The sequence below is a fragment of the Hemicordylus capensis genome, chromosome 1, assembly GCF_027244095.1.
Source record: "Hemicordylus capensis ecotype Gifberg chromosome 1, rHemCap1.1.pri, whole genome shotgun sequence".
Classification (NCBI taxonomy): domain Eukaryota; kingdom Metazoa; phylum Chordata; class Lepidosauria; order Squamata; family Cordylidae; genus Hemicordylus; species Hemicordylus capensis.
Window position 1 is genome coordinate 73,308,567 of NC_069657.1, and position 27,869 is coordinate 73,336,435.

At 42.5% G+C, this 27,869-nt stretch overlaps 1 protein-coding gene and 1 long non-coding RNA gene across 13 annotated transcripts in view; one reads left to right on the plus strand and one right to left on the minus strand.

Annotated features, from left to right (window-relative positions):
• Positions 1–199: 199 nt before the first annotated feature.
• Positions 200–27,869, minus strand: part of LOC128340805 (cytosolic phospholipase A2 epsilon-like) — a 96,883-nt gene continuing 69,213 nt past the window's right edge. For 10 of the 12 annotated variants that reach the window (XM_053286514.1, XM_053286518.1, XM_053286523.1 and 7 more), the window contains 14 exons: positions 25,713–25,788; positions 23,413–23,576; positions 23,199–23,294; positions 22,367–22,404; positions 19,688–19,823; positions 17,380–17,516; positions 13,052–13,277; positions 10,454–10,568; positions 9,485–9,622; positions 8,840–8,947; positions 7,122–7,307; positions 6,116–6,282; positions 3,377–3,599; positions 200–1,231 (listed from right to left, as the gene is read on the minus strand). In XM_053286514.1, coding sequence (XP_053142489.1) covers positions 1,011–1,231; positions 3,377–3,599; positions 6,116–6,282; positions 7,122–7,307; positions 8,840–8,947; positions 9,485–9,622; positions 10,454–10,568; positions 13,052–13,277; positions 17,380–17,516; positions 19,688–19,823; positions 22,367–22,404; positions 23,199–23,294; positions 23,413–23,576; positions 25,713–25,788 — 2,031 coding nt within the window. In that variant the 3' untranslated portion in view covers positions 200–1,010. The remainder of the gene's footprint in view (positions 1,232–3,376; positions 3,600–6,115; positions 6,283–7,121; positions 7,308–8,839; positions 8,948–9,484; positions 9,623–10,453; positions 10,569–13,051; positions 13,278–17,379; positions 17,517–19,687; positions 19,824–22,366; positions 22,405–23,198; positions 23,295–23,412; positions 23,577–25,712; positions 25,789–27,869) is intronic. The other 2 variants (XM_053286515.1, XR_008313988.1) reach the window with 2 other exon arrangements.
• On the plus strand, positions 7,229–15,179 carry LOC128340808 (uncharacterized). Its single transcript, XR_008313990.1, has 3 exons — positions 7,229–9,666; positions 9,996–10,051; positions 14,867–15,179. It is a non-coding gene; the product is annotated as an uncharacterized LOC128340808 (long non-coding RNA).

A 27,869-nucleotide genomic window follows, 5' to 3' on the forward strand; every position in this document is an offset into this window, starting at 1 on the left:
TTTGGTGACTTGTGCCTGATGGTGATGGTGAACCCAGACTCACATGCTTCCCCACAATAAGTGTTAGGTTCTATGAAGGTTCTCTTACACAGCAATGTGTACAGCATGCTCCTGCATGTAAGGACTTTCCTTGATTAAAATAGTGATTTAGCTAACAGGATCTATTTATTTATTTGAAATAAATAATTCATAGCACCCCTTGTATTGCAGCAAAACAATTTTAATGCAATTTATTTATTTATTTATTTAAAGCTATTTGTAGCTTGCTCCTCCAGTGCAATACTGCTTGGGGAGACTCAGAAAGACAACAGAATAATAAAATATAAAATTAATATAATTCAGTTAAAAACTAGACTCAGTTAAAACCAGATTTACATGTTTTAAAAACCCACTGGAGCAGACAGAAGATAAAAACTAAAAAGCCTCTTTAAAAAGATGAACTTTAAAGTGTTTCTTAAAAACTCTGAGGGAGGGAGCATGATGAAGCTCATCCAGGAGGGCATTCCAAAACTAAGGGCATAACTGAAACTCTTGTTCATTCATCATTTGCCCAGAAACTATGAAACAATACATTTTAAAAGCTCATATCTTTTGGAAAAGTTGAGATTTTATGCATAAAATAAATAGAGCAGTACTGCAAGCTAAAACCAATTTATTCACAGTGGAATTCTACTTATTTAGAGTACATCCAAGTAGTTTCAAAATAGATTGACCTGTCTATGCATGGTTTGGTCAGTCCATCACAGTTGTTTGCAAACCCCCCCCCCCATTTGTTTATTTTAAAAGTTACTTCTGCTTTTATGATTGATTCATTTCCTAAAAGGCAGTCCTCCCTAGCCCCCAGAACAGGTTGAATAGTGTCTTTAGTATTCCTTTGATTGATTACTTTCTGCATGATGTCTTGTCCCGTCCCCCACTGCCCCCGGAATGAAATCATGCTTCTATTCTATAGGGCTGGACAGTATGTAAAACATTTGAATCTCTCACTTTGCTAAAAGACTTAAATTTGATCAAGCTTTTTGACCCTTTTTATGTATCCTTTTCCTTTCCACGACTAAACGTAACGCTTTAATAAGCATATCTTTGTTATTCTGCATGTTGTACTGACTCATTTTTACAAGTTTGTCAAAATCCTTTTCTGAATATCTCAAAGCATTTATATTGTAAGGGCTACAGGTACTTATAAGATCCACCTCTCCATCTTCCATCTCCTCAGGACTACGCTTTATACCTGTGATTAAAAAAAGGGGGGGCAACAGCTGATTGTTATTGAACCATAATTATGTTCTTGAGTTCTATACCAAAACTTGACAAATTTTCTCTCTTGTGGAACCCTATGAATCTGAATTTTTATTTGGTGTTCTTGTCCCCCCCCCCCACCTCACCCCCATCTCTCTATATATACATATATGCACGCACACATTTATTTATATATTTATTACATTTCTATCAAAAAAAGTCCTTGGGCAGTTCACAATCTAAAAAACATTAAAACAGTGACACAATTAAAACAATTTTAAAACTAAAAACAGCTAAAACCTGAAGCTTTAAAACTATAAACTAAAAGCCTGGCTGAACAGGTATGTTTTCAGGTCCTTCTTTTAAAAATTCAGAGAAGGGGAAACTCTAATTTTGTTAGGAAGTGCATTCCAGAGTCCCAGGGCAACTCTAGAAAAGGCAACCGTGGCAACCCCAACCAGACCTCCTCAGATGATCTTAATAGGCAGCAGGTTTGATGAAGAAGGTGTTCTCTTAAATACATTGGACCCAAGCCATTTAGGGATTTATAGGTAATGATCAGCACTTTGTATTTCTCCCGGAAACTAATTGGCAGCCAGAGTAGTTCTTTTAAAATGGGTATAATATGATCTCTTCTGGCAACCCCGGAGACCAACTTGGCTGCTGCATTCTGTACTAACTGCAGTTTCCGCACTACATACAAAGGCAGCCCAACATAGAGCACGTTGCACCAGTCAAGTCTGGATGTTACCAGCATATGCACCACTGTTTTAAGGCTGTTTATCTCCAGAAATGGATGTAGCTGGCAAATCAGTTGAAGCTGACAGAAAGCACTCCTGACCACTGTCTCGGCCTGAGAAATCAAGGAGAGGTTTGGGTCCAGAAGTACTCCCAGACTACATACTTGCTGTTTCCGGGGGAATGCAATCCCATCCAGAACAGGCAAATCTAATGCACTTCCTGTCTCAACCTCCCACAATGGGAGGTTGCTTGGATGTCTTGCTTGGATTCAGATTCAGTTTCTTCTCCCTCATCTAGTATATACACATACTGCTAGCTTGGTGATTTGGTTAAGGGAGGGAACAAGTATATCCTCCACTGAAAACAATTGAAGCACCAATCCATAATGAGAAACCATAACAGGAATGGCAATTGAAGGTCAAATTATGGACCTCAGGAATCCCAAATTCAGTTTCATTATGCATTGCTACTTTCCTGTGCAACTCAGCATATTCCCTTTTACATTGTTCTGTGCCGTTTCCCCATGTGCAAAACATTTGTTGTGCAAATACATGAACTAAAAATGACTAAGTTGTCTAATGTAGTTCTACATCCAGCTACACATCTAAAGCTATATCTAACATCAGGAAATAGAGATGTCTTCTTGGTGAGGACAAATGAGATTTATGGACTAATTGTAGCCAAGGCATAGTTATTGCTTTTAATCAAAATGCATGACAATATTTAGCCCTTTCATTCTGAAAACTACCCTGTTGATAGAAAAGAAAGTGAAGCGAAACTGAAGCAGAGAGAGAGAGATATTTTGCCCAAGACTGCTTTGTTAATTTATGTCTGAGATAGGATTTAAAACTGGTGCTCCAGTCCAATCTCAATAATATATATATATAGTGAGTCATGCTTGCTCCAAAATCAATGCTTTTATCCAGCTACTGAGGCAGAACTCGATCACTAGTGTATGTAAAAAACCTATGCCACCTCCATCTCCCAAGAATCAGTAGAATGTCAGAAGCAATTCTCAAATGGTTTGCTTGGGATGGTAATATTTTTAGGGGCACCAATGAAGCAGCATATGATTTGAGACATATAGCCCCGTATCCTGTGCAGCACTGCAGGTAATCCTGGGGTAGATCTTCTGATATAGAGCACAGCTGTTTTGGGTAGCAGAATGTCCTGAGCATGAATATTTTTCTCTTCCTGCTTCAGCATTTTCCCTGACTGATCCTCGTCTCTTCTCTCAATAGCTTACCGTCCAGTACTCAACTTGTTCCAACAATCCCAAGTTGGAATTCCTATTTCACTTTTATTTGAACTAACTCCTTCAGATTTTCCCCTTGGCCAGTCAAAGAACAAAGTCAGAGTGAAACACAAAGAGCAAAGAGTGCACATACATACTTACCAGGTGCTTTGTACTCCCTGAAGGTGTCATTAACTAAGGCAAAATGAACCACTATAGGAGTTTCAGGGCTTTCTTTATCTCCAATCAGGTAGCACTCCTTTACATTGTTTTCTTCTTCTTTGCTTGGGATAATCTTTGGAAATGGGATTTCTAATTCTGAGAAATACTCTGAGGCTTTGGTCAGAGGCTGTGTAATCACAGGGGGGAAAATCCAAATAAGGTCCTTGATAAAGACAATTGAACTGAATTTATACATGTATTTGCTGTACTCCGCCTGTCTTATATTGTTCTTGCAAAGAGATCTGAGAGCATACATCCCATCTGTAGGGGATGAGATCACCTCTGATATGTGCAACCAGAAATAATATCCAAGCATACTTCCATATGAATGGTGGAGTCTTTCTGCACAAACAAATCTGCAGAACTCTGTTATTGCAAATCTGCAAGAGTGGATTAATGCATTGGCAAAGTAGGCACTTGCCTACAGTGGCAAATTTTGAGGGGCAGCAAATTTTTGACCCCCGCCCCACAGAGATTAGTTGGGACTTACTTCGGAGGAAACCATGGAGGCGGGGGAGGAGGATCACACTGCAGAGATCTTAAATTTAAAGATGTTTTGTTTTGATTAAGGGCAAGGTGACCAAATGCTTGGCAACTCTCCTCTTCTCTCTGAGGAGGAAGAGCACCGTCTTGCTTGCCACCGGCCTGCCCAGCACTTCTCACTCTTCCCCCTCTACCTGTCATGCAACACTGAGGGGACGTCAACATCAGCAGAACACTTCCTGCCTTGTATGATAAAGAAGCCAGCTACAACTGCAAGCTCCTTCCTGCCCACACAGCTGCCTGCCTTTTGTTCAAACACCCTTTTGTGGGACATAACATATAACATAAGAACAGCCCTGCTGGATCAGGCACAAGGCCCATCTAGTCCAGCATCCTGTTTCACACAGTGGCCCACCAGATGCCTCTGGGAAGTCCACAGCCAAGAAGAAAGGACATGCCCTCTCTCCTGCTGTTGCTCCCCTGCAACTGGTGTTCAGAGGCAACGTGCCTCTGAGGCTGGAGATGGCCCACAGCCAGCAGACTACTAGCCATTGATAGAACTGTTCTCCATGAATCTGTCTAAGCCCCTTTTAAAGCCATCCAAGCTGGTGGCCATCACCACATCCCATGGCAAAGAATTCCATATATTAAATTATGCACTGTGTGAAAAAGTACTTCCTCTTGTCAGTCCTAAATTTCCCAAACTTCAGTTTCATGGGGTGTCCCCTGGTTCTAGTGTTGTGAGAGAGGGAGACAAATTTCTCTCTGTTCACCCTCTCCACTCCATGCCTAATTTTATATACCTCGATCATGTCTCCCCTTAGTTGCCTCTTTTCTAAGGTAAAGAGCCCCAGATGCTGTAGCCTAGCCTCACAAGGAAGGGGGTCCAGGCCCCTGATCATTTTGGTTGCTCTCTTCTGCACCTTTTCCAATTCTACAATATCCTTCTTAAGATACAGTGACCAAAGCTGTAAGCAATACTCCAGATGTGGCCTTGGCCGCACCATAGATTTGTATAAGGACATTATAATTTTAGCATTTTTATTTTCAATCTCCTTCCTAGTGATTCCTAGAATGGAATTAGCCTTTTTCATAGCTGCCATGCACTGAGATGACACTTTCAATGAGCTGTCCACCACAACCCCAAGATCTCTCCTGGTCAGTCACCAACAGTTCAGATCCCATCAGTGTATATATGAGGTTGGTGTTTTTTGCCTCAATGTGCATCACTTCATACTTGCTTATACTGAACTGCATTTGCCATTTTGTCCCCCAGTCCGGAGAGATCTTTTTGGAGTTCCTCACAATCTGTTGTGGATTTCACTACCCTAAATAGTTTAGTGTCATCTACAAATTTGACTTCGCTGGTCACCCCAACTTCTAGATTGTTTATGGACAAGTTAAAGAGCACTGGTCCCAGTACTGATCCTGGGGGACCCCACTTTCTACCTACCTCTATTGTGAAAATGTCCATTTATTCCTACTCTCTGTTTACTGCCCTTCAACCAGTTACCAATCCACATATGAAGCTGTCCTCTTATTCCATGACTGCTAAGTTTACTCAAGAGCCTTTGGTGGGGGACTTTATCAAAAGCTTGTTGGAAGCTTTTTGGGAACACCCCCTGCTCAATACTGCTCGCTCCTGCCTGCTGAGCTACTACCTGCCTCCTTGGAAGCTGGTCCGCAGCCAAGGTGAACCCTGTCGATGTGTGCAACAGCTGCAGAACTTTAGTAGAGGGAAGAGTGTCAGAGAGGGGGGTACAAAAGGCAGCATGTGAGCCTGTGAGAGGGAGGGGTGGCAAAACTTTGGCTGCCTTCAGACGGTAAAAAGCTTAATCCGCCCCGGCAATAAGATCAAGGTGTTAAACTCAAAAAAAGTGATTTGGTAGAACAAATTGCTTCCAGAGAAGCCATGAAAAGAGATGCATGGAGATTGCAGACTATTTCACTCATCATTTTACACCGTTCTTATCTCACTTTCATCTAACAGGGAAGGTAGCATTTGTCATTTTCCCCTTTCATTGCTTTGGAGTTGCTGACAGAAGAGGAGGAAGCAGCTGCAAGAAGATTCCAGCGGAAGAGAAGGCCATGGGTTCTGACCATCAACTTCCTCTTTGCTGTTAAAAGCCAGTAAATTGTATAAACAGTCTTTACTGGGGGGTGGGGTGGGGAGGGGAGCTGTTTGCATTTTCTCACCGCAATCTGGGATCCTGAGCTGTAATTTAAATGTATGATGGCATCCACTTTTCTCTGAGGCCTCATGAGCGGTGGGTAGCTGCTATCAAAGGCGAATGCATTATCTACTAGAAAGAGATGATCTTCAGCACCCGTCAGCTGGTTTGGAAAACTGTCAAGATCACAGTCTAAAATAATTGATTTTTTGGGGTCAAAAGTAGGTAATGCTGATGCTTGCGGGGGGGGGGGGGAGAAACAAAAAACATAATGCAAATGCAGCTCCCCTTCTCCTACACTATATTCATAAAGCATTTAAACAGGTGTTCTCTCTCCACCCCACAAATAATAGTATTCTGGTAAGTGGGTAGAGAAGATAATTCCTTCTGTCTACCCTCTGAAAGTAGAGCAAACATTCAGTCTTTGAATAATTATTAACACATTTATAATCTCTCCAAAGAAGCTTAGCATGGCTTCTATAGTTCTCCCCCACCATTTTAGCCTTGTACTCTAAGCTGACAATGACAGGCTGAAGGTTACCCATAGTTTCATAGCTGAGTGGGCTGGAGATTTGACATGCTAACCACTACACCATATTGTTGCCCTTTAAAGACTTTCTGCCATACCATGGCTTCAGGCAGGAGTGTCATTAAGGAGTAACCCATGGGGCACAGGCCCCCAGTGAATTGCTCAAAGCCCCGAATCTCATCAGCTACCTCTCTCCTCGATGACCTTTTCCGGAATGGAAGTGCAACCATAGAGACACCCGCACAGAGCACAGGATAGAGCTTCTAGCATCACCTAGCTCTCTGCTGCTTCCACCTTCATAGGTGCTGCATTATAATATTAGAGAATTTTTTAAATGCAGAATTATTCTTGGGGGAGGGGTGTGATTGTGTTTAATTATCAAAAAAGGGCACTGTGGGCCCAGGCCTCAGATAGTTTAAGTACCTAGCAACACCTCTGGATTCAGGTATTGCTCATATAAGTTATTCCAAGAGATTCTTCATTAAAAAGGGAACTCTCATACCTTTCCACTTTGAAAATTCACTCTCTAGGTAGTTGTTGTGCATTGAGCAGCCTTTTAGAAAATTGGGGACCACTGTAACCGCTGGCCGCCACATAACAATATCTTGAAAAACACTGGCAAGGCTATCCGGAGGATATTGCACACGAGTTGGTAGTTTATGTGTCCATGTATTTTGAACAGACTCATCTGCAGGAGAAAAAACACATATTAAATACACAATTTTTTAATGTTTGTAGTGACAACGCCATGTTTTGTGATTCTTGGAATTGCCAAAAGTTTCCTTTTCTCATTCCATCTAGGCTTCTTACAAGTTTACTTTTTTCACTAGTCTGCTAAAATCTCACAGCACTGTCTCAGGGCTGGTCTACACATTATCATGTGGAGGAAGATGGAAGCAAACTCCACCTGATGGTTCCTTCATGCCACTGCTGCCATTATGTGTGTGCAACACAGTGCATTGTATCATTTTGGGTTTTTTTGCACCAGGTAGAATGTTTCCACACCAGCCTCACACCATACCATAAATATGTCACAGAAGATGTAACAACTATAACAATGGCCATTGCTATGTAGGTATAGCATTTCTTCTGCCATTATTGCTGATTGTGCTAGTCCATTAGGACTAGCAGCAACCCTCACGGGGGCCGGCATATACCCTGTCAATATTGAAAGTGTCAGGTGCACTGATTCAGCACATCTGTCACTTGCAAATATGCTACCATCACTACAGGAGGCAACCATTTGTATGTGCTCTTGTTTGGTGCTAATCTGATTCAAACATATCTGTCCTATTCAAACCCTTTGAATTGGAACAGCCCCAAAGTCTTTGTGCCCCCATGCTTGTATGAATTGTCAGTGCTGGGGTACTAATAGGATAAAACATCACCTTTTCCATAAATTTTTGAGTTAGGTGCCTTCCCTTCCAAAAATTAATGCATGCTGTGTGCTATCATTATGGTCTTGGTTTCTAGGAACACCATTTCACATTTTGCAGAAGGAGACAAAGTTCATCAAGGTTCAGGAGCTAGCTTGTAGATTCTTCAAGGTACGTTGTGAAAAGGCAGTCAATGGGTCATTCCATATACACTGGCTGACATGTTCCCACAACATTAGAAGGGCAGAACAGGCGCTCCATCCTTGCAAAAGGCTGCTTTGGAGCTCAGCCAGAGCGTTGCCAAGCAGCACAGAGTGGGAGGGGAACATTTTTGCTGATCTCCTCTCCTTCTAAAAGTGCTACTTGGCTGCCAGGAACATGCCCCTGTGGGTTGCGCAGCCCCTATTCGGCCCATTTAACACAACAGAACAGGTAAGCCATTATGTTTTTTTAAGGAAAACATCTATTTTTGTTAAAGTATACACTTAATATAATATGTACATAAAATAAATATTATTTGGATACATATTTATCATACCTCCAGTGAGCCTTATTAGGCTGCAGCTGCCTGGAGTCTATATTTGTTTGGGTTTGCTGCTATGTAATTTATTTTAGAAACACATTTTAGGATTATTTTGTATAGGATACTAACAATTGTGTGTGAAGCATTTCTTTGTAGTATCACTTCAGGAGTCCTTCTGAAGAATGGGGTGGAAGAATATTAATATAATAGTAATACTTCAAATAAATTGCAAAATATCCATATCAATCAAGACATATAGGGGGAGTATACACTTCTACTGTCCACAGTAATAAGAAAAACAACAACGTAACAATAACTTGCCTAAGTCAGTTACTCTGTCTCGTGCCCATTTCACCCAAAAATCTTCTGAACTAACGGACATAAACCAGGCATCCATAAGATTCACGGAAAATACACTACTCCAGATTCCTGTGACAAATGAAAAATAATTTATTTATATACTGCCTTTCACACACAAAAAGCCTCAAGGCAGTGGACAACGTTCTTTAAAACAGAAAAAAGATAGAGTGATTTGAACAAGTAATCAAAGAACAAGAAAACCACAGACACCTAATTCTAAGAATCACCAATCATATCTGCTTCTGAAATTCTGTCAGATTAACCACATCTTGACCAGCTGGTAAAGAGCCACAATAGGCAATTAAACAGGAGTTTTTTTTGTAAAGCTTTAAAAACCTTTTCAATGAGAAGTGATCCGCTTCTTGTGGGTCACTAATAAAAACATTTTGTTTAAGAACAATAATTGAATTGCTGGAGATGCTTGTCAGGCAGCATAGTGCCTACTCACAATAACAGTCCAAAGTTTCAATCCTGAGTTGAAACTAAGTAATTTGCCACATATTTCTGCATCTGTGGAGAAAGTTACTGTAATTGATTGCTGCACTCATGAGGCTAGTGGCATTGTCAGTGTACGTGCACATGATAATAAATATTGTATTAAATTACCTTCCAAGAAGCAGATCCGTGATTCTTGTTTTTTCTTCATCAAATGACCCATGAAGAATTCACTACCAAAATGCTCAGCACGAATGTAGGCTCCATATTTTTGGAATCCCACTTCATAGGGTGTGAAATCCAACCATTCTGTGAAGGAGGCCACAAGAGAGAAACGGCACAATGTTTCACAGGTAAGATCAATACTGGGCCACTCCCCCTCCAGTGCTCTGTTCTAGTTTTAATAATCGTGTGTGCAGGGGGGAGGGGCAAACCATCCCTTTTGACTGATCTAAATACAAATGTGAAGTAAAATTTAAATTGTACATGAGGGGGTGGATGGGTGAACCCACCCCGCTACATGATTAGGAGAAGGGAAATGATGCACTGGAAGGGGGAACACTGCTACCACCACCACTACAAATATTTATATACCACTTTACAACCAAAGTTCTCCAAGCAGTTTATATAGGGAAATAAATAAATAATTGCCACTTTAAATGGTGCCTCTTTGCTCATTTAGCAGGGTCAGCAGGAGTAAATGGAAGGACAGGACCATTGTGTGGAGTGGAGTTGTAGGTAAGCCAGGCTGACTCAGTGGATGTGTGAGCAAGGCAGGGTCCACGTGTGGTGGGGTCATCTTAGATGTATTGTCCCAAACCGCCCTCTGTTAAATCAAAGTTGGATAATTATCTGTGTATAATCTTCTACTGAACTTTAGTAATAGGCATGTATAATGCATGGCTTTACAGCCAAGGCACAAGGGATATCAAGGTGTGGGGGTGGTTATGTATTCTATAGTAATATAATCTGCTCTCAGTCTCTTGGTCCCATCAAAAACATGGAGATTAGAGGTGTCAAATTCAAATATATTTTTAAATTGATAGCTTTAAATATTTATGTTCTATGAATCAGACTGTAGCTTTCAATAATATCCTTTGAATTTTAAATGGAGTCATAAGACTAGAACATAATTATTACCTCTGAAACCCCGATTACTCATTTTCTCCTTCACATTGAGACAAAGGTAAATAGGCAGAGGGTTCTGGCCATGTGTCAATGCTCGCTGCTGATCTGTGAGTTTGTTGTGATTCTTCTATTTGTGAAAGTAGAAAAACAGATAATGTAATTGCAAAAGACGTAATAAACTGTTCTAAGATCTGGAATTAATATTTTAGCCAGAGTCTCTGAATAGAAGTGCAGGCTCTACTGCATTTGTCCATTCTAAACAAGCAGGATAAATACAGGGCTGGCTTTTGAGATAATAATTGGGCACCTGCCAAAGCTCATGCCTCAGAAGAGAGCCCACTGCCAACTCCTGAAGGACTCTGGCCCTACTGCTCCTGGTTCTCCTTGCTGTCTTTGCCCATTGATCTGCCTCACTTTGAGTGATCTAGTGGTGACCAGCTCCTCTGCCACCCCACTGCTAATCCAGGACTTGCACTGGTGTGCAAAAGACTGCGTGCGGCTGCTTCCCTGTTCCCAGCATGCGCAGTGGCCATGTGCATGCCAATGCCACGCACAGGCTGCTGGGAACAGGTAAGCAGCCGCACACAGTCTTACACACCAGCTCTGGTCCTGAATGAGCATTGGGAGAGCAGAGGAGCAGGTAAGCACCTGCATCCCTCCTTTTAAAAGGAAATTATTCCTGCCCCACCCGCGGCTGCTGAGCTGGTTTGTGCACATCCCTACAAGGAAGAGTTGGGCCCCTGCAAGGAATGGAACCAGCAAGAACTTCCAAGAACCAAGGGCATCCCAGAACCTGGAGCTGGCACTCAATAAATATACTTAAACTCAGTCAGGCCTAATTCAAAGAGGTTTTGTTTTGTTAAAAAGCAGTTGCAGGTTTTCTGCAGAGAAAAATGGCTTGTGAAAGGTGTAAATTGTCAATGTTTACATCTTCACAATGATACCATGGACACAATTATGTATCATTTCAGCTTAATCTAGCAATTTTCATCTGATGATTCCAAGGTGTTTACAAATTATTAGTATCATGTTGCTCAAAGTTTCCATACAAATAAAGTTTTTAGATGCTTGAGATAGTTGCAATCGGAGCACTCTGAGGAATAACTGTATGTATTACATCTGTGGTGAGTCTCTATCGTGAGCATCAAAATATGGTCAATGCACATATCTTTTTTATTGATATTGTACTCCAGATATAACAATGAACCTCAGGGATTTATGCACTTTGTTGCTGGATTATGCCTTTAAACCAGGCCTGCACAACTCAAATGACCTGGCGGGCCGAAACCAACCGTGACTTGGTTCATGGGGGCCGAGGTCAATTCCTAGGGTGCTGATTATTAAAGTAACACTTAATATCAACCAATCAACTGAATTAAAGTGAAATGAATTAAAAATGAATTTAAAATGAATTTACTCAATATTTAACTTTTGATGTTCTGGCAGGCCAAGACTGATTTAAATTAACATGAAATAAGTTGAATTAAAATTCATTCTAATAATATAAATATTATACAATCTGTACAAAATACATAATAAAATGCATTGTTCTTCCTTTCCACCTCTGCCAAATCATCACACAAAACATGGAACACTTTTAAGGGTGGGGGGGAAGAGAACCTCTTCTCATAATTTTGGAAAAGAATGGAGGAGGGGAAAGAAAGATGGAAAGGATGTAGCAGGAGGCTTGGCCTGAGAGAGAGAATGGAGCAGTCTTGGAGAGAGAGAGAGAGAGAATATGGAGCAGTCTTGGTGGGGGGGGGGAGAGAGAGAGTGGAGCAGTCATGGTGGGTGCGAGAGAGAGAGAGAAAGAGAATGGAGCAGTCAGGGTGGGTGAGAGGGAGAGAGAGAAAGAGAATGGAGCAGTCATGGTGGGTGAGAGAGAGAGAGAGAGAGAAAGAGAATGGAGCAGTCATGGTGGGTGAGAGAGAGAGAGAGAAAGAGAATGGAGCAGTCATGGTGGGTGAGAGGGAGAGAGAGAAAGAGAATGGAGCAGTCATGGTGGGTGAGAGGGAGAGAGAGAAAGAGAATGGAGCAGTCATGGTGGGGGAGAGAGAGAGAAAGAGAATGGAGCAGTCATGGTGGGGGAGAGAGAGAGAATGGAGCAGTCTTGGTGGGAAGGAGAGAGAGAGAGAGAATGGAGCAGTCGGTGGAAGGGAGAGAGAGAGAGAATGGAGTAGTCTTGGTGGGGGTGGGAGAGAGAGAGAGAGATAATATGGCGCAGTCTTGGTGGGGGAGAGAGAGAGAGAGACTTAAGAGACTTAACTGTGCAGGCGCGCCTCGCAGTTGGGAAGCAACACCGCACCAAATGACAGGCCCGAGTGTTGCTCTGGTTTCTGTCGCTGTGCGCCACTGCTGCTGTGGGGGAGGGTAAGGAAGAACACCCGCACCCCCGCAGCCATCTCCTCGGCCGTGCAGTGGCTGGAATTTTTTTTGAGGAGGTGTTTTGTAAGCAGCAGGGGGAGGAAGAGGAAATAGCCTGGGGGCCAGGAAAAAGGCCTCGCGGGCCGCATCCGGCCCCCAGGCCGCATGTTGTGCAGGCCTGCTTTAAACAGAGTTAACTATTAACTGGAAAAATAGGAATTTGAAAAAGACACAATGATATAGTACCCCATCACATAACATGGCTTCAATGATGAGTCCCCATAGATCTGTAAAAGATATATAATGCCCTTCTTTGTGGCGCTGCCATAGCTCCTCTACATAGTATTTCAAGCGTTCTGGAGCAAAACTGGCCAGGAACTTGTTTTTTTCCATATGTTTTTGGACATGAATAAGCGGCTCCCCTAGATCATTCTGTGACCAGTTAGGATCATTGTATAGATCTGACATTGTCCTGGAAAGAAAAACAATACAGACCACTTTGGATTATTCAGAATAGAAATAACAAGAATTGTATATATTTTTGAAACATTGCCATCATTTGTTTACTTCATTGAGACTTCACACTTCAGGTTCTATGTTTGGGGTCTATCTGAAATCTGCTGAGAGCACTGGGTTCTCACAGATACCCACTGAAATGATTCAGTCCAGACTGAACCTCATTATATGACATTTCTCCTAAATTAGGAGAAAGTTCTTGATAGTAGAACCAATTTCCTAGGGAGTGGGGTGGGTTCTCCCTTGCTGGTGGTCCTCAAACAGAGGCTGGACAGTCATCTGTTGCAGATGCTCTAGCTCTGGATTCCTGCATTGAGCAGGAGGCTGTAGTATATGATCTACAATGCTTTTTCCAATTGTGATTCTATGATTCGTCCCTATTAGCCAAAGGGGATCATTCAGTTTTGATTAAGAACTGCGGAAATGAGAGTTCTAAAATTAAAATCCAATGTGGTTTTTCTTTCAGCAGTTTGAATGCATACTGTACTACCTGTGAACATTCTGGAAACTCTAATGGATAAATTACCTCCAAATGAGCCCCTGGTGGCGCAGTGGTAAAACTGCTGCCCTGTAACCAGAAGGTTACAAGTTTGGTCCTGACCAGGGGCTCAAGGTTGACTCAGCCTTCCATCCTTCCGAGGTTGGTAAAATGAGTACCCAGAATGTTGGGGGGCAATATGCTAAGTCATTGTAAACCGCTTAGAGAGCTTCCAGCTATAGAGCGGTATATAAATGTAAGTGCTATTGCTATTGCTATTGCTAAAGGTGTAGTGAAGATAAATCTGCTTTAATCTTGTCATTATACTTTTGACAGATAAGAGATGTTGTTGAAGGCACAATTGTATTTGAATGTGGTGAGGGCCACTACCTCAGATGACATTAAAGGGGTGTAATGCAGGGGTATGCATGGAACCGGCTGGTCCAGTCCGAGTCTGAACTGGACCGGGCCAGTTTGGTCCGGCTCCCCCTTGACCTCCCCCTGGTTCGGTTTTGGTCTCGAGCTTTTTCAAAACTAAACTAATTTTTTTTAAACTTACCCCCTTGGGACTGGTGATTCTCTGAGGTGGCAGTGGGGTCCACGGAGGTTCCCCCTCCCCCTTCCGGCCTCACCCAGAACTGGCCCATTTGGCCATTCTTTGGCCCCCATGAGGTGGCCATTTTGGAGGCCGCCGCTCCTGTGTAATGGGCCTCTGTGTGTCCTGGGTCATGCAAGGGGTAATTGGAGGTGAAATGCAGGGAAAAAATCAGGCGATGCAGGGCATATTAGATAAAGTTCCTTTCCCTGTTGTGGTTTCACTACTTTGAGTTTCAAACTCATGAGACATGAGTAAGCATCATATGATTGCATTTCCACGTATCTGGTTTGTGTTGCATTTGGGTGAGTAGACTACGTATAACAAAGGAATTCAATAGTCTCTTTATGAAGGGAATAGCCAGAAAGAGTTGTACTGGAATAAGTGTGCATAATAAGCAACTACCTCACATGAGAGTTTTTATCAGCATAACATTTTTTTTTCTGTAATCATGGTGAATTTTATTTTGTAGTGCAAAGAATGAAGGATACAAATTCTGGAAATGAAGGTCCTTCTACCCCCTCAAAAAACAAGACTAATTTGAGGTGAACTGACAAAAGAAGAAAAAAGAAAGCCATTTGTTAAGAAGTTTAGAAAAGAGTGGTTGGAACTGCCTCAGTTTAGTGGGGAAAGTAATACTACAGCATTGTGCAGAGCATGTGATATAATAAAATGTGGGAAAAGTGATTTTGAAAACATGCTAAAACTGCAAAGCATAAGAATGCAGCTTCATTATTCAGCTTTTTGCTGAGTAAAAATCTTCTCTCCAGACCTTTTTTATTCTGTAAGTTAAAACATAAAAAGGGAACTGCAACAAAGAACAGACGTTTTGATGTATATACGTCAGCTTCAGTGTTCTATGGGATCAAGGCTAATGTAGTGTTCTCAGCCACTAAAACCTTGAAGCAGCAGCTAGTAAGATCCAGATTATACAACAAAAATTGTGAAACTAAAGCCTGCCCAGTCTCTGAAAATGGAGAAGACAATTGCAAGCAGTAAGAGGTTGTCTATAGAATCACTTGTGTGGTGAAAATTACATAGGGGAGACAAGAAGACATCTGGTCATCAGATTCAAAGAACACCTAGCAATTTCTAAATACATAAACAGGGAAAAACCATGGTCGATACATATGAAATGGAATAACAATGCCTCTTAAAGTAAACATTTTGGAATCTGAACAGTGTACACTGAAAAGAAAGATAAGGGAAGCATTATGTTTGGATAAACTATGGCCTGAGGTCAACAGCAAAGAAGAAATGAAGGAAATCTTAAAGGACATAGGCCATTAAAGGGTGCAAGTAACATTTATGTTTCATACCCTCCCTCTCCCAGGTTTTTTCTCTCCCAGCGTCAGCAATAAACTGGCATAGCTGTGTCATCAATCTTCCTCTCTACTCCCCTTTCTATTACAGGGGCATAACTATAATAGGGCAAGGGAAGACAGTTGTCTGGGGGCCCACTGCCTGGGGGGGTGTCCCCAGAGGCAAGTCACATGACTGACTCCCCCAGCCGCGCACCCGCCCAGGCTTCCTTTAGTTGTATTCGTCCTCCAAAATTGATGTGAGTGTTAAGACCTGAAGCTACCAGAACAGCATGTCTTCATGAGCTGAGCTTCAGTGAGGGGGGGGGGTGTCGGGGGGCATTTTAAAATATTGTCTCTGGGCTCACTCCAATCTTGCTATGCCCCTACTGTTAGTATTAACCAGGTGCTTAATTAGATGGGGAAAGTTGTGGATATAAGTGTGTGGATTTTAAACAGTGGGACATAGAACTCTGAAGCTGACGTCAAAATGTCTGTTCTTTGTTGCAGTTCCCTTTTTATGTTTTAACTTACACAATAAAAAAGGTCTGGAGAGAAGTTTTGTAGCAGATCCAACATGCATATTGCATCACCTAATCAACTAATATATCAACTAATTGAGTGAAAACCATATATATGAAAGAAATAAAGGATCAATTTCCTGTCTATTGCATATATAATTTTTATTTCCTGCAGGGAATTTCAAAGGCAAAAAAGGAATTCCTGCAGGGAATTTCAAAGGCAAAAAAGGAATTCCTGCAGGGAATTTCAAAGGCAAATCATGAATTTCTGGGCCTTTGGAAGGCAATTTCGGTTTCCAGTATGGAACAACACTGCTGCTTGGTTGTGTGCTGCCTTGAGGATGTGACAAGGGGAAATTAGACAAATTTGTAGAGGACAAGTTTCACAGTGGCTATTAGTTGTAATGGCTACCTGAAACTTAAATGGAATCTCCAAGTTCAGAAGCAGTGGGAAACAACAGTGGGAAAGAAATATTGCCTTCAATTGCAGCTTGTTACCTTCATAAAGGCAGCAGTATGGCTACTGATGGAAGCAGAATGACTTAGACCTTTGATCTGATCCAACAGGATTATCCTTACAATATTCTTTGTTAAATAAAAATTATTTATGAAGTTTGTTTAAAGGGGCTTTCTAGAAGTGACATATGTGCATGCCTAAAACTTTACATTATAGTGTTCCTTTTTGTGTTGCTTAGAAGTGAGACTTAGTAATGACAGACTTAGTCTAGAGTGTTTTTATCAAAGCCAATTTTTTGCTGCAAGGAGGAATCCTCCCAATATCAATTTCCACAGATTAACTCATAAATGCCAGACCAATAGTGAGTGCCATGTGTGCATACTTCAAAGAGCCTGCAGAACTAATAGCACAGGGTGACTAAGCAAAGTCAACTCATCTGCAGGGAAAAGGAAGACAACCTGGAGAGATCACTTGGCAGTCTGATCTGTGCAAAGTACCTTTCTGATCCCAAACATGGTGACTTAAGAAGTGGAGTGAAATCCATCCACTTACGTTTTTCTTTGAAGGGATCCATAATGGTTCACAAGTTGGCTTCATCCACCACCTCATATCCATATGAAGACCAAGAACCATCTAAGTATTAGTGCATTTCATTGTATCCTGAACAAAAACTGATTACTTGACTCTCTTTCTCACATATCCTTACCATGTTGTGCCAGATAAGCCAGTTAAATAAGTTACACAGTCCAAAATACCCAACTGCTGCATAGTCAACAGCTGGGCATACAATGCTGTCAGTGCTCTCATCCCACCACCTGTTGTCATTATTGCCACCACTGGCACCTGTTGAACATACCAAGAAAAGAAAAGCATTTAACAGGATGAAGAGCTTTATTTGGTTGTCTTTTAATTAAAACAGAAAGATGGAAATTGCTGTTGAATTAAACTTTTATTACTGCTGAATCACTGGCAAGCAACAGTCATAGCATTTCAAATGAAGGCCCTGGCTGACATCTAGAGTACCACCGTGCACACAAAATAATGTTTTGCATGCACAAAGGGAGAAAGGTAATTATTCTTGACCCCCTCTTCTTTCTTCAGCCCTCTGTGCTGCCTGAAAATATGTCCCCGGGGATCCTGCAACTCTCAGGGTCATATTTGTTGGAGGCACAGAGGGCTGCAAACGGAGGGGGGATTGGTGAAAATCCCACCCCATCCTCCACTGTATGCTCATGCACAACGTGAGACTGGATGTCAACCCTTGTTTCCTGGACCCTTACTCAGGTTCCCAGCAGGGACCTTATAGGAGAGCAAACCAGCTGGAGTGGTGTTGAACTCATGGAGATGAAAGCAGCTCTATGAATGAAAGCCAAAGAAAGACAGAAGGGATGAAAAGCAGCTTTCCAGTCCTTGCCTCTGGAGTGTATGGCACAGATATTCTAGCTAGCCTGAGGAAACAGCACTATCCCAGCTGACTTTCCTAGCACACTGCTAGAGTCTCCTTGACAAGAAGGACTAAAAGCACTAACTCCTCTCTCCCCCGCCCCCAGCTCAGACACATCTCCTGTCTTGAAGTTAGGGGAACTCATTTTCTCAGACTGACAGCCTCCACAGACAATGGTAGTGGTGGTGGTGGTGGTAAGGTACTTCACCCCCATCAGGGCTGCCCATCCATCACCAGGGAACACAAGGCCATTTCCATGCTGGAAACTGAGCCAAATCACAGACGCTTATTTGAAAAGAAACATCATTACTGAATTCAGCTGGGAAAAGAAAAATATAATCCAAGATACCAACATAAAAATACAGGATTAGGTCAAATTCATTTCTGACATAAATAATAAAAGGCTATCTTAAGGCGGGAAGGAACCAACATGTGATACATTTTTAAATGACTATGTAACTCTGTGGATAGCAATAGCACTTACATTTATATACCGCTCTATAGCCGGAGCTCTCTAAGCGGTTTACAATGATTTAGCATATTGCCCCCAACATTCTGGGTACTCATTTTACCGACCTCGGAAGGATGGAAGGCTGAGTCAACCTTGAGCCCCTGGTCAGGATCAAACTTGTAACCTTCTGGTTACAGGGCGGCAGTTTTTACCACTGCGCCACCAGGGGCTCTTATTTAATCTTATAATATTATTTTTATAATATTATTTTTAATATTATGTTTCCCCAAAAGTAAGACCTACCCCAAAAGTAAGACCTAGCAGTAATTTCTGATGTACCGCTAATATGCCCTAGTGCATTTTTTTGGGCTAAAATTAATATAAGACACTGTCTTATTTTCGGGGAAACACGGTATATAAGATTATATTATTATAATCTTATAAGATTATATGTGATTCTATATAAGTCTGTGGATACATACACATTTCTAGAGCAGTGTTTCCCAAAGTATGTTTATGTACAGTATTTCTGCCTGTAACAGAAAGAGAGGTGCCATAGCTCAGTAGAAGAGCACCTGCTTTGCACGGAGAAGACCCCAGATTCAATACTTGGCATCTCCAGCTAGGGTTGAGAAAAAACCTTCCTGAAATCTTGCAGAGCTGCAACTAATCAGAGTAGACAACACTGAGCTTGATGTGTAGATGGCATAAATGATTTTCTGTCTTGTTCTTAAAAGGGCTCTAAAGAATCAAACTTCAGGGTTTCCCAGACTGTGGCTTGCAACCTAACCAGAACATTGAAGGGAGGGAATGGGGTCACGAGTCCCTAATTGCAGCAGGACCTATACCTTAGACTTGGAGATGTATGAAAAAGTGTATATGAGTTGGGGACAGAAGTTGCACAGGGTAGGATGCAACAGCTGGCAACACTGCAGCCTACTACTGAAGCAGTGCAGGGTTACAGGCAGGGGAGGAAGACTGTAGGAATCCTCCATTACCATTGGTGCTGAGCAGAATATCATAAAGTCTGAGAAAAACTGGCATAGAGTAAAAATTCAACATTTGCTTCCCAATAGACTGAAGGGTCACAGAAAGAAGTATTGATATGGCCTCCCACACCTCATCATCCTGCAGATCTTCCTCAAGCTGAAGTACCCGTTTCAAAGCAGTGGCAACCACTTTCTTCCGTTTCTGCAGGAATTCTTGCTCTTCTGTACAGAGATCAAATCCCAAACGTACATCTAAACCTGATGTGCTGAAACACAAATTTATATATTGTGCATCACAACTTGCAGATGACCATGGTGTGCACTGTTCCTTCTAACAGGGATTTCCGGATGTTGTTCACTAGAACTCCCAGCATCCCCATCTGCAATGGCCTTTGGCTGGAGATTATGGGAGTTGTAGTCAACAACATCTGGGAATCCCTGTTAGAGGGAACACTGGTGATGTGTAATGAATAAGTAGACCACGACCTCAGCAAAACAGAACAAAAAACAAAACTGTGTCCAGCCTTCCATGGGGCACAGCAGGAACTGCAGCTTTGTCTTTTGACTGTGATGATGCGCACATTTTATGCAGCACCCTACTTCATGCAGCTGTAAGATGTGAGAGGTACCATACGTTTGGCATCCAGTTGAAATTGAGGAGATCCAATGCTCCTCAAAAGTGTATACAGTGTATACTCCTCAAAAGCGTATACAGGTGACCCTCATTATCCGTGGTTCCAGGACCCACGGCTTCACATATCCATGTCCAGGCAATGGAAACCTGACCTCATTATCCTTGGTTCTAAAAACAAGTAAAATTTGCCTATCTGTGGTTCCTATCTGGCCAGAAATGACTTCTGATGTTATTTCCAGCCATCATTTTGCAGGATAGAGCCATTTTGCAGCTCTTCCTTTAAAAAAAAAAAAAAGGTTCCTGTGATTTTTCACAGAACATCAGAGGAATTGGGGGGGTGGGCATTGTTGGACAGCTGGAGACCTGGAGAGTATTTCACTTATTTCTGCCTCTTTTTGAATCTTTAAGCCCTTTTTAACCTTAAGGAACCTAACCCTCCCAATTCCCATTGACTCAAGGTCTTGTTATCCACAGTTGTAGGCCAGAACACAACCCCGGTGGATAACGGAGGTCCACCTGTACCTGTCTTGTGTGATACAACTCAACTGGGCAATAATGGATTCTGATCCAAACTATACATGAAGCTGAACCATTACAGTATTGTGCTAACCAGCTCCCACATGCACATACAGGAAAAACACAACTCAAATCCTAGTCTCAAGGGCACAAAAACCTGAACATGAAATCTAGTAAGACTCCCTCCTTGTCTATAATAGCAAACAGCATAAAAAGGAGAGTACAGTATTGGCAGAATACTACAATCTTCAATTCAGTGATTTTGCAGAAACCCCAGTAAAAACAAAAAGGCAGCAAAGCTGAGCAAAAGCTGCCTTCATGTTAGAATGTTTAACATTAACATTAACACCACTGAGCTACAATCACATCCCCATTTCACTCCCAACAATTTTGCCAACCTCTCCTCTGATGTCCTGAAGCCCTTTGAAAACATGTCCCTGAGGGCTGGGAGACCCTCAGAGATATACATTAGGGGCAGGAACGAAAGTAGTTGTGTGTGCCAGGTGCAAAGGTACAATCAAATGGGGTGTGTGTGTGTCCTGGGGCTGTGGATCTCTGGGGACTTCTAGCTGCCACCCCACCCCCACCCTCTGCACTGGGTACTCCACTGGCTGCTCTCCAATACCATTGAGGCATGCAGAGTTGCCCTAATCTGAGAAAGCAGGTGGGCCCTTTAAGGCAGGCCTGTTTTCACTGGCACCTGTGTAGCCCATGACATCAGACCATGGTAGCTATAGGTAGGCTGGGCCAGTGTGTGGCTGTGGTGAATTCAGCCAGTGGGCAGCAGCAGTGTGGGCAGATGGGTGTCTGTGGTGAAGCTAGGTGGTGGGGCAGGGGGAGCCATCCTTAAACCTTGCTGCAGGGCTGCCTCCAACCTTGCTATGCCCCTGGTGTGTGCAAAACATTCTAACATGAAGGCAGCACTAGTCTGGATGCTGTGCAAAAGGAACTAATTCAGAAATAAAAGGCATTGAAAACTAGAGTTTAAGGCCAGAGATATTCATTCACACTGTGATCCTATATTTACTTTTGAGTTATGACAGCCAGAGGTTTTTCAAACTCACAGGTCAAAAAAATCACAAGCAAATGTCAGATGAATTTGCTCAGCCTGGAATGCAGGACCTGACATTTGGTTTTGAGAATCACAATGCCAAATTATTTTATTTGGAAAAGATGCAGAAAGATATTTTAGGCACATCCTTTACCAGAGGCGTAACTAGGGAAAACGGCGCCCGGGGCAAGCACTGAAATTGTGCCCCCCGCGCCCCCCCCACCCCCCCAACATACTACATTATACTTAGGTTTTTCCTCACAAGCGCCTGCCGCCGCCAAGCCAGGCCACTGACTGGCCGCCAGGCACCAGCAAAGCAATGGGGGGGCACGGGCGGCGCGGAAGGGACCGCTCATGGGGGAGGGGGTGCCGACACCCTCCCTTGACTGCTGCAGCGCTGCTGCACTGAGCAGGAAACATTTGTATAAACAAAAAAATTAAAAAAATTAAAAAAAAATTTTTTTGTCATGGCGGCGCCCCCCACATGACCAGAAAAGATGGCGCCCGGGGCACGTGCCCCCCTGCCCCCCTATAGTTACGCCTCTGTCCTTTACAATGGATATAGCAGAAGTATCTAAAGAGCAAAGGAATACATGTGTCTATCTTACCAGTCCTTTGTTTTGAAGAGTAAATTAAATTCTCTGTCCTGTAAATCAAGAATATAAATATCACAAATGCTGCAGCATTATTAAAAATCTTTCTAGCCTTCCTCCAAGACAGATAAAAGATGTTACCTGTTCTCTGACAGGTGTCTTTATGCTGTTTTGAATGTCAGCAACTGGAGACTGAATAGCCTTTCTGGTGGAAAGTGACCGTTCCCAGTTTCTAGCATTCATAGCCATATGTAGACAATTCTAGTTGCAGTTCTGCAGCCTGCGACCCTAGCAATCTTAGACTTTTAGGGTGCCTCCAACCTTGTTTGGAAAATGCAACTGTAGTTCAAGGACTGGTGTGCCATTTAAGGAGTGTGGGGTTAGGACATCCTTCATGAGTTTCAGATTGCAGCTATTCCTTAGGAGCACCTGTATCTCTCAGCACCTTGCTGGTTCCACATGCTGTGAGTGGTCTTATATGCTGTGAGTGGTCTTACACTTGACACAGGGTTGCCAGTGAAAAAAGCGGCCCCCTGTCACCTAATGTTTAGGCACACTAGACAATGGCTGCCATTGAAAGCAGCAGCTCCATATCAAGCTTGCCCCTGTCCCTTAATCTTAGGTGTTTGTACTTGTGTCATGAATTTTTAATGGCTGATATTCTCTGCAGGGTACAAAAACAGAAGTAGCCCCAAGGAGATGCAAACAAACTGGAGTTTAACTGCACTAGAGTCTTTCCCTACAGCCTCAGCAGCGCCCAGGAATATGCATTTAGAATCCTGGACTATTGCAATAGTAATATTTTCAATTTCATTCAATTTTATCCTGAAAGTTTGGTAGTACTTACTTCCTTTATTACTTCTTGATCCTCAGGAAATGTATTCACAGGCAGGGTCAGATTCTTGTTTCTGTATACCTCTCGTCCACATGACATACAAGAACACTGGAAATAAATAAGATTATTTTGTGAAAATAGGATTGCTTTCTGTAACGACTCTCCCAATAAAAGATGTTGCTAGCTAAAATTATTCAAGTTACTACCATGCTCAGTTATGACATACAAAGGAGGGAAGTGACCTCTTCCTTAGGAGTAGAACATCCAGTTCTGCTTGCTTATATTTGGCATAGTAGAAAGGGGTAGGATCGGTGAAATGCAAGCTGGAGGCACAGCTGACTGAAATGTTTTGGGTTTCTTCAAAGGATCCTTTCAATGTACATTTAACATCTAAAGCAAGAGGACACATGAAAAAGTGTTAACAGCAGTACTAAAAAAACCCTCTTAGAAACAAAAGTATCAGTTCAGAAGGAAGTAGAATCTTGAGCCCTAAATTGTCCATAACTACCCTCACTAACATGCTGAGGAAAGGTTTGCCAATGAAACAAATCCATTTATTTTAGCAATTAACAGTACTCTGGGATAACACAGGACCACTTTCTTCTGGATCGTTATGGTGTGGAATCCAATGAGATTCATTGCCCACTGGAGTACATGGGAAGGGTGAGGTGTTAGCTGGAAGCAAAGGTTCTTGCCATCTCTCCTCCTTCGCAGAAAGGAAGTATTTGTGGGTCTGTACTGGGAGTTGATAACATGGACATGGCTTGGACTTCAGAAAAGGAAATGGCAGGACACACTTTTCTGAACCCAAGAAAACCACTGTTGCCTAAGGATGCAGGATAATGAGCTCAAACATTCTCAATTGTTTTGGGAAGAGCAATCAGATGAATAAGCAGGCTTGGCCAACTTCTTCTCTTTTCTAAATGATTGTGGGCAGTTGTTTTGCTTCCTCTCAAATTAACATCACAGTAAACAAACCTTCTTCAGACAAGCTGTAGGTAGAGTACATATGCTATCCATGGCTCTAGATTTGAAAGAAAGGCTTGGGGTGGGAGGATAGGTGGAGATTCATCTGACCTCTCATTATTATTTTTTGGCGAAGGCAGAATGCAAAGATCTGTTCCTTCCCCACACAGCTCCCCAATTTATTCCCTCAGTCAGACAATGGGGCTATTCTGACAATCACAAAAATTGGGCTAGGAAAGCCTAGCCTGATTTTTGAGGATCGTCAGAACTACCGGGCTTGCAGCCGAGCCCAGTGGTTCTGGAATGGCTAACCCACTCCTGTAGCCCGCCCCTTAGCCCGGGTTTGCGGAGCGGGTGCTCGTGAGTGGCCGTGGCGTAGCTCCGTGGTGCAGCTACTCATGAGTAGACCCCCGACCGGGAGGCTTAAAAGCAGCCTCCCAGCTCGGGGGTCTCCCCAGTATGGCTTCCAGGGGCCATGTGCCCCCCGAACTCCCCAGCCCCTGCCGGCTCCAGGGAAACACATCCATTGTCTTGGGATTTTGGAGAGAATAGGTTTACAATCTAATCTGCAACTCATGTCATCAAATGCCAAGGATGTGGAGAAACCATCCAGGACAATTCTCCAAAGCTTCTCCTTGGAAGAAACCAGGATATTCTCTTCAAATGTCACCTTCTCTTTAGAGGAACAGTGGAATGCTCCCTGAATTTAACTTGGGACAAATTTCTGTTCCATTACTACAGTTTCTCCAGCAATTGTACTCAATCCAATCTGGACTTAACACTAGAGATTTGCATGAAACAAATTTATTGATTTGTTTCAAATTTAAATCAAATTTCAAAAATTTCAAAAATTCAAATCTGGTCTGAAAATTCAATTTGACTCAAATTTGAATCAATTCAACCCCTTTTTGGCACCTTTTAAAACCAATCAGGGGCCTGAATGGTTTTTAAAAGGTATCAAATGTCTCTCAAATTGAATTTGAATTGAATGTTGAAATTTCTATTCAAATGTGAATCAAATTGTCCTTTTAAGGGGTGATGCAATTCAAATTTTTTTTATTTATTTATCTATTTATTCATCTATTTATTTATTGTTGAATTTATATACCACCTTTCATTAAAAACAATCTCAAGGCAGTTTACAAAAGTTAAAAAAAACATACAATAAAATGACAATAAAAATATTAAGCTAAAAATATAAAAACAAACCAAAATTAAAATCTATGAAATACAAGCATAAAAAACTATACATGGGTAAACACACATAGAAGCATCAATAAAAACAATCATGTAAAAGCCTGGATAAAAAGCCAAGATTTAACAAGCTTTCTAAAAACTGTGATGGAGTCCAAGGAGCGAATGGCCACTGGGAGAACATTCCAAAGTCTGGGGGCAGCAACAGAGAAGGCCCTGTCCCGAGTGCATGACAGCCAAGCCATATTTGAGTCTAAAATAAGTTTGCACACCCCTACTTAACATTTGAAGTCCAACCAAAGCTTCTCTTTTTCAGCCTAAAAGATGGTAATTGGGAAGAAGCATTTAATGAAACAATAACCTCACGTTTAGAATGTGTTTTCTTCATCTTCCTCCTTTTCTTCCGATTTATCTGAACCTCCAAGCAGGAAAGTTCACGGCACTGCAGCAGAAACAACCCATAAAACAGTGAATAACCAATATTTTCATCTCACAGTTCATTCTGAGAGGATTGTGCACACAACAAACATGTTCCCCTGGGGCTAAACCAAATATGTATGATTGTAATGGAAAAGGGGAGACAGAAAGCCAAGCACCTTTCCCCCATTTCCTCTGTCTCTGTCCCTTCTCTTTCTATAGGAACCCAGGGAGGGACTCCTGCTCAGTAGCAATCTAACTGTCAAGCATAGTGGAAAGGGCAACCAACAGTTGTGTACAGTGGAAGGTAGTTGAGGGGTGGTGGTGGGATAAATCATACATGACGATTGTGTGTCAAAGCTGTGAAAGGGGATAGACATGCAATTAAAAAAATTAGGTGTTCAAAAGCTGGATGGTGTATTCTATTCAGTAATCTTCTGCAATTTGTTTGTTTGGACATTTGTCCCAAGGGGGATAAGAACATAAGAACAGCCCTGCTGGATCAGGCACAAGGCCCATCTAGTCCAGCATCCTGTTTCACACAGTGGCCCACCAGATGCCTCTGGGGAGCCCACAGGCAAGAGGTATGTTCATGCCCGCTCTCCTGCTGTTGCTCCCCTGCAACTGGCATTGGGAATCATCATGCCTCTGAGGATGGAGATGGCCCACAGCCACCAGAGTAGTAGCCATTGATAGAACTGTCCACCATGAATCTGTCTAAGCCCCCTTTAAAGCCATCCAAGCTGGTGGCCATCACCACATCCTGTGGCAAAGAATTCCATTGATTAATTATGTGCTGTGTGAGAAAGTACTTCCTCTTGTCGGTCCTAAATTTCCCATCTTTCAGTTTCATGGGCTGATCCCTGGTTCTAGTGTTGTGAGAGGGAGAAAAATTTCTCTCTGTCCACCCTCTCCACTCCATGCATAATTTTATATACCTCAATCATGTCTCCCCTTAGTTGCCTCTTTTCTAAGGTAAAGAGCCCTAGTTTCTGTAGCCTAGCCTCATAAGGAAGGTGCTCCAGGCCCCTGATCATTTTGGTTGCCCTCTTCTGCACCTTTTCCAGTTCTACAATATCCTTAAGATATAGTGACCAAAGCTGTAAGCAGTACTCCATATGTGGCCGCACCATTGATTTATATAAGGGTATTATAATATTAGCATTTTTATTTTCAATCTCCTTCCTAATTATTCCTAGCATGGAATTAGCCTTTTTCACAGCTGCCATGCTGGTTCTCCTTCAACATGGCCTGTTCTTCTATATGCTTAACAATGTTGTCCTTAGGTATGCTTTCCATAAATTTACCTGGCACCAAAGTTAAGCTGACTGGCCTGTAATTTCCAGGATCCTCCCTGGATCCGTTCTTGAAAATTGGAGTCACAATGGCTACTTTCCAGTCCTCTGGTACAGAGCCTGATTGCAGGGACAAGTTATATATTTTTGCTAGGAGATTGGCAATTTCACATTTGAGTTCCTTCAGAACTCTTGGGTGGATGCCATTTTGCCCTGGCGATTTGTTACTTTTTAGTTTTTCGAGACAGTTTTCGAGAACATCTTCCCTTGTCACCTCAAATTGGCCCAGTTCCTCAGCTGCTAAACCTGAAAAGCTCAATTCTGGAAAGAATATATGGTAATTAACCTGTAGAGGAGTGGTGGGGGGAGGAGTTAGGAGGGATAGGGGAAGGATAAAATGGAGTTGTTGCTGAATAAACCTTTAGTTAAATCTACAGAAGATTTCCTTGTGTGTATGAGGGAAGCAGCTATAAAACTGGACCATAGTGCTCTTTGCCAGAGGAGCCATTTGTTCTAGGGCTGGCCTTGATGGCCCCACTGAACACTGGCAGTTCACAAATGGTTGTCCACAAAGCCATCTTTAAGGGCCACCACTTTGGGCCCCACACTTAAGGGGGTCCCACACTGCAGGCCGCAGCGGAACTCACAAAGAGGCCACTGTCAACATTTGCAAGTGTCAGTTTGATTTAAACAGCCAGATGGTAGGATGATGGATCCCCCAAGAGGAGGGCTCAGCCCCAGCAGCCCCAGCCAAGGGATCCCTCCCAGGTGACTTCTTTTCATTGCAGGGGCACTTTGCTCCTCCAAGGGC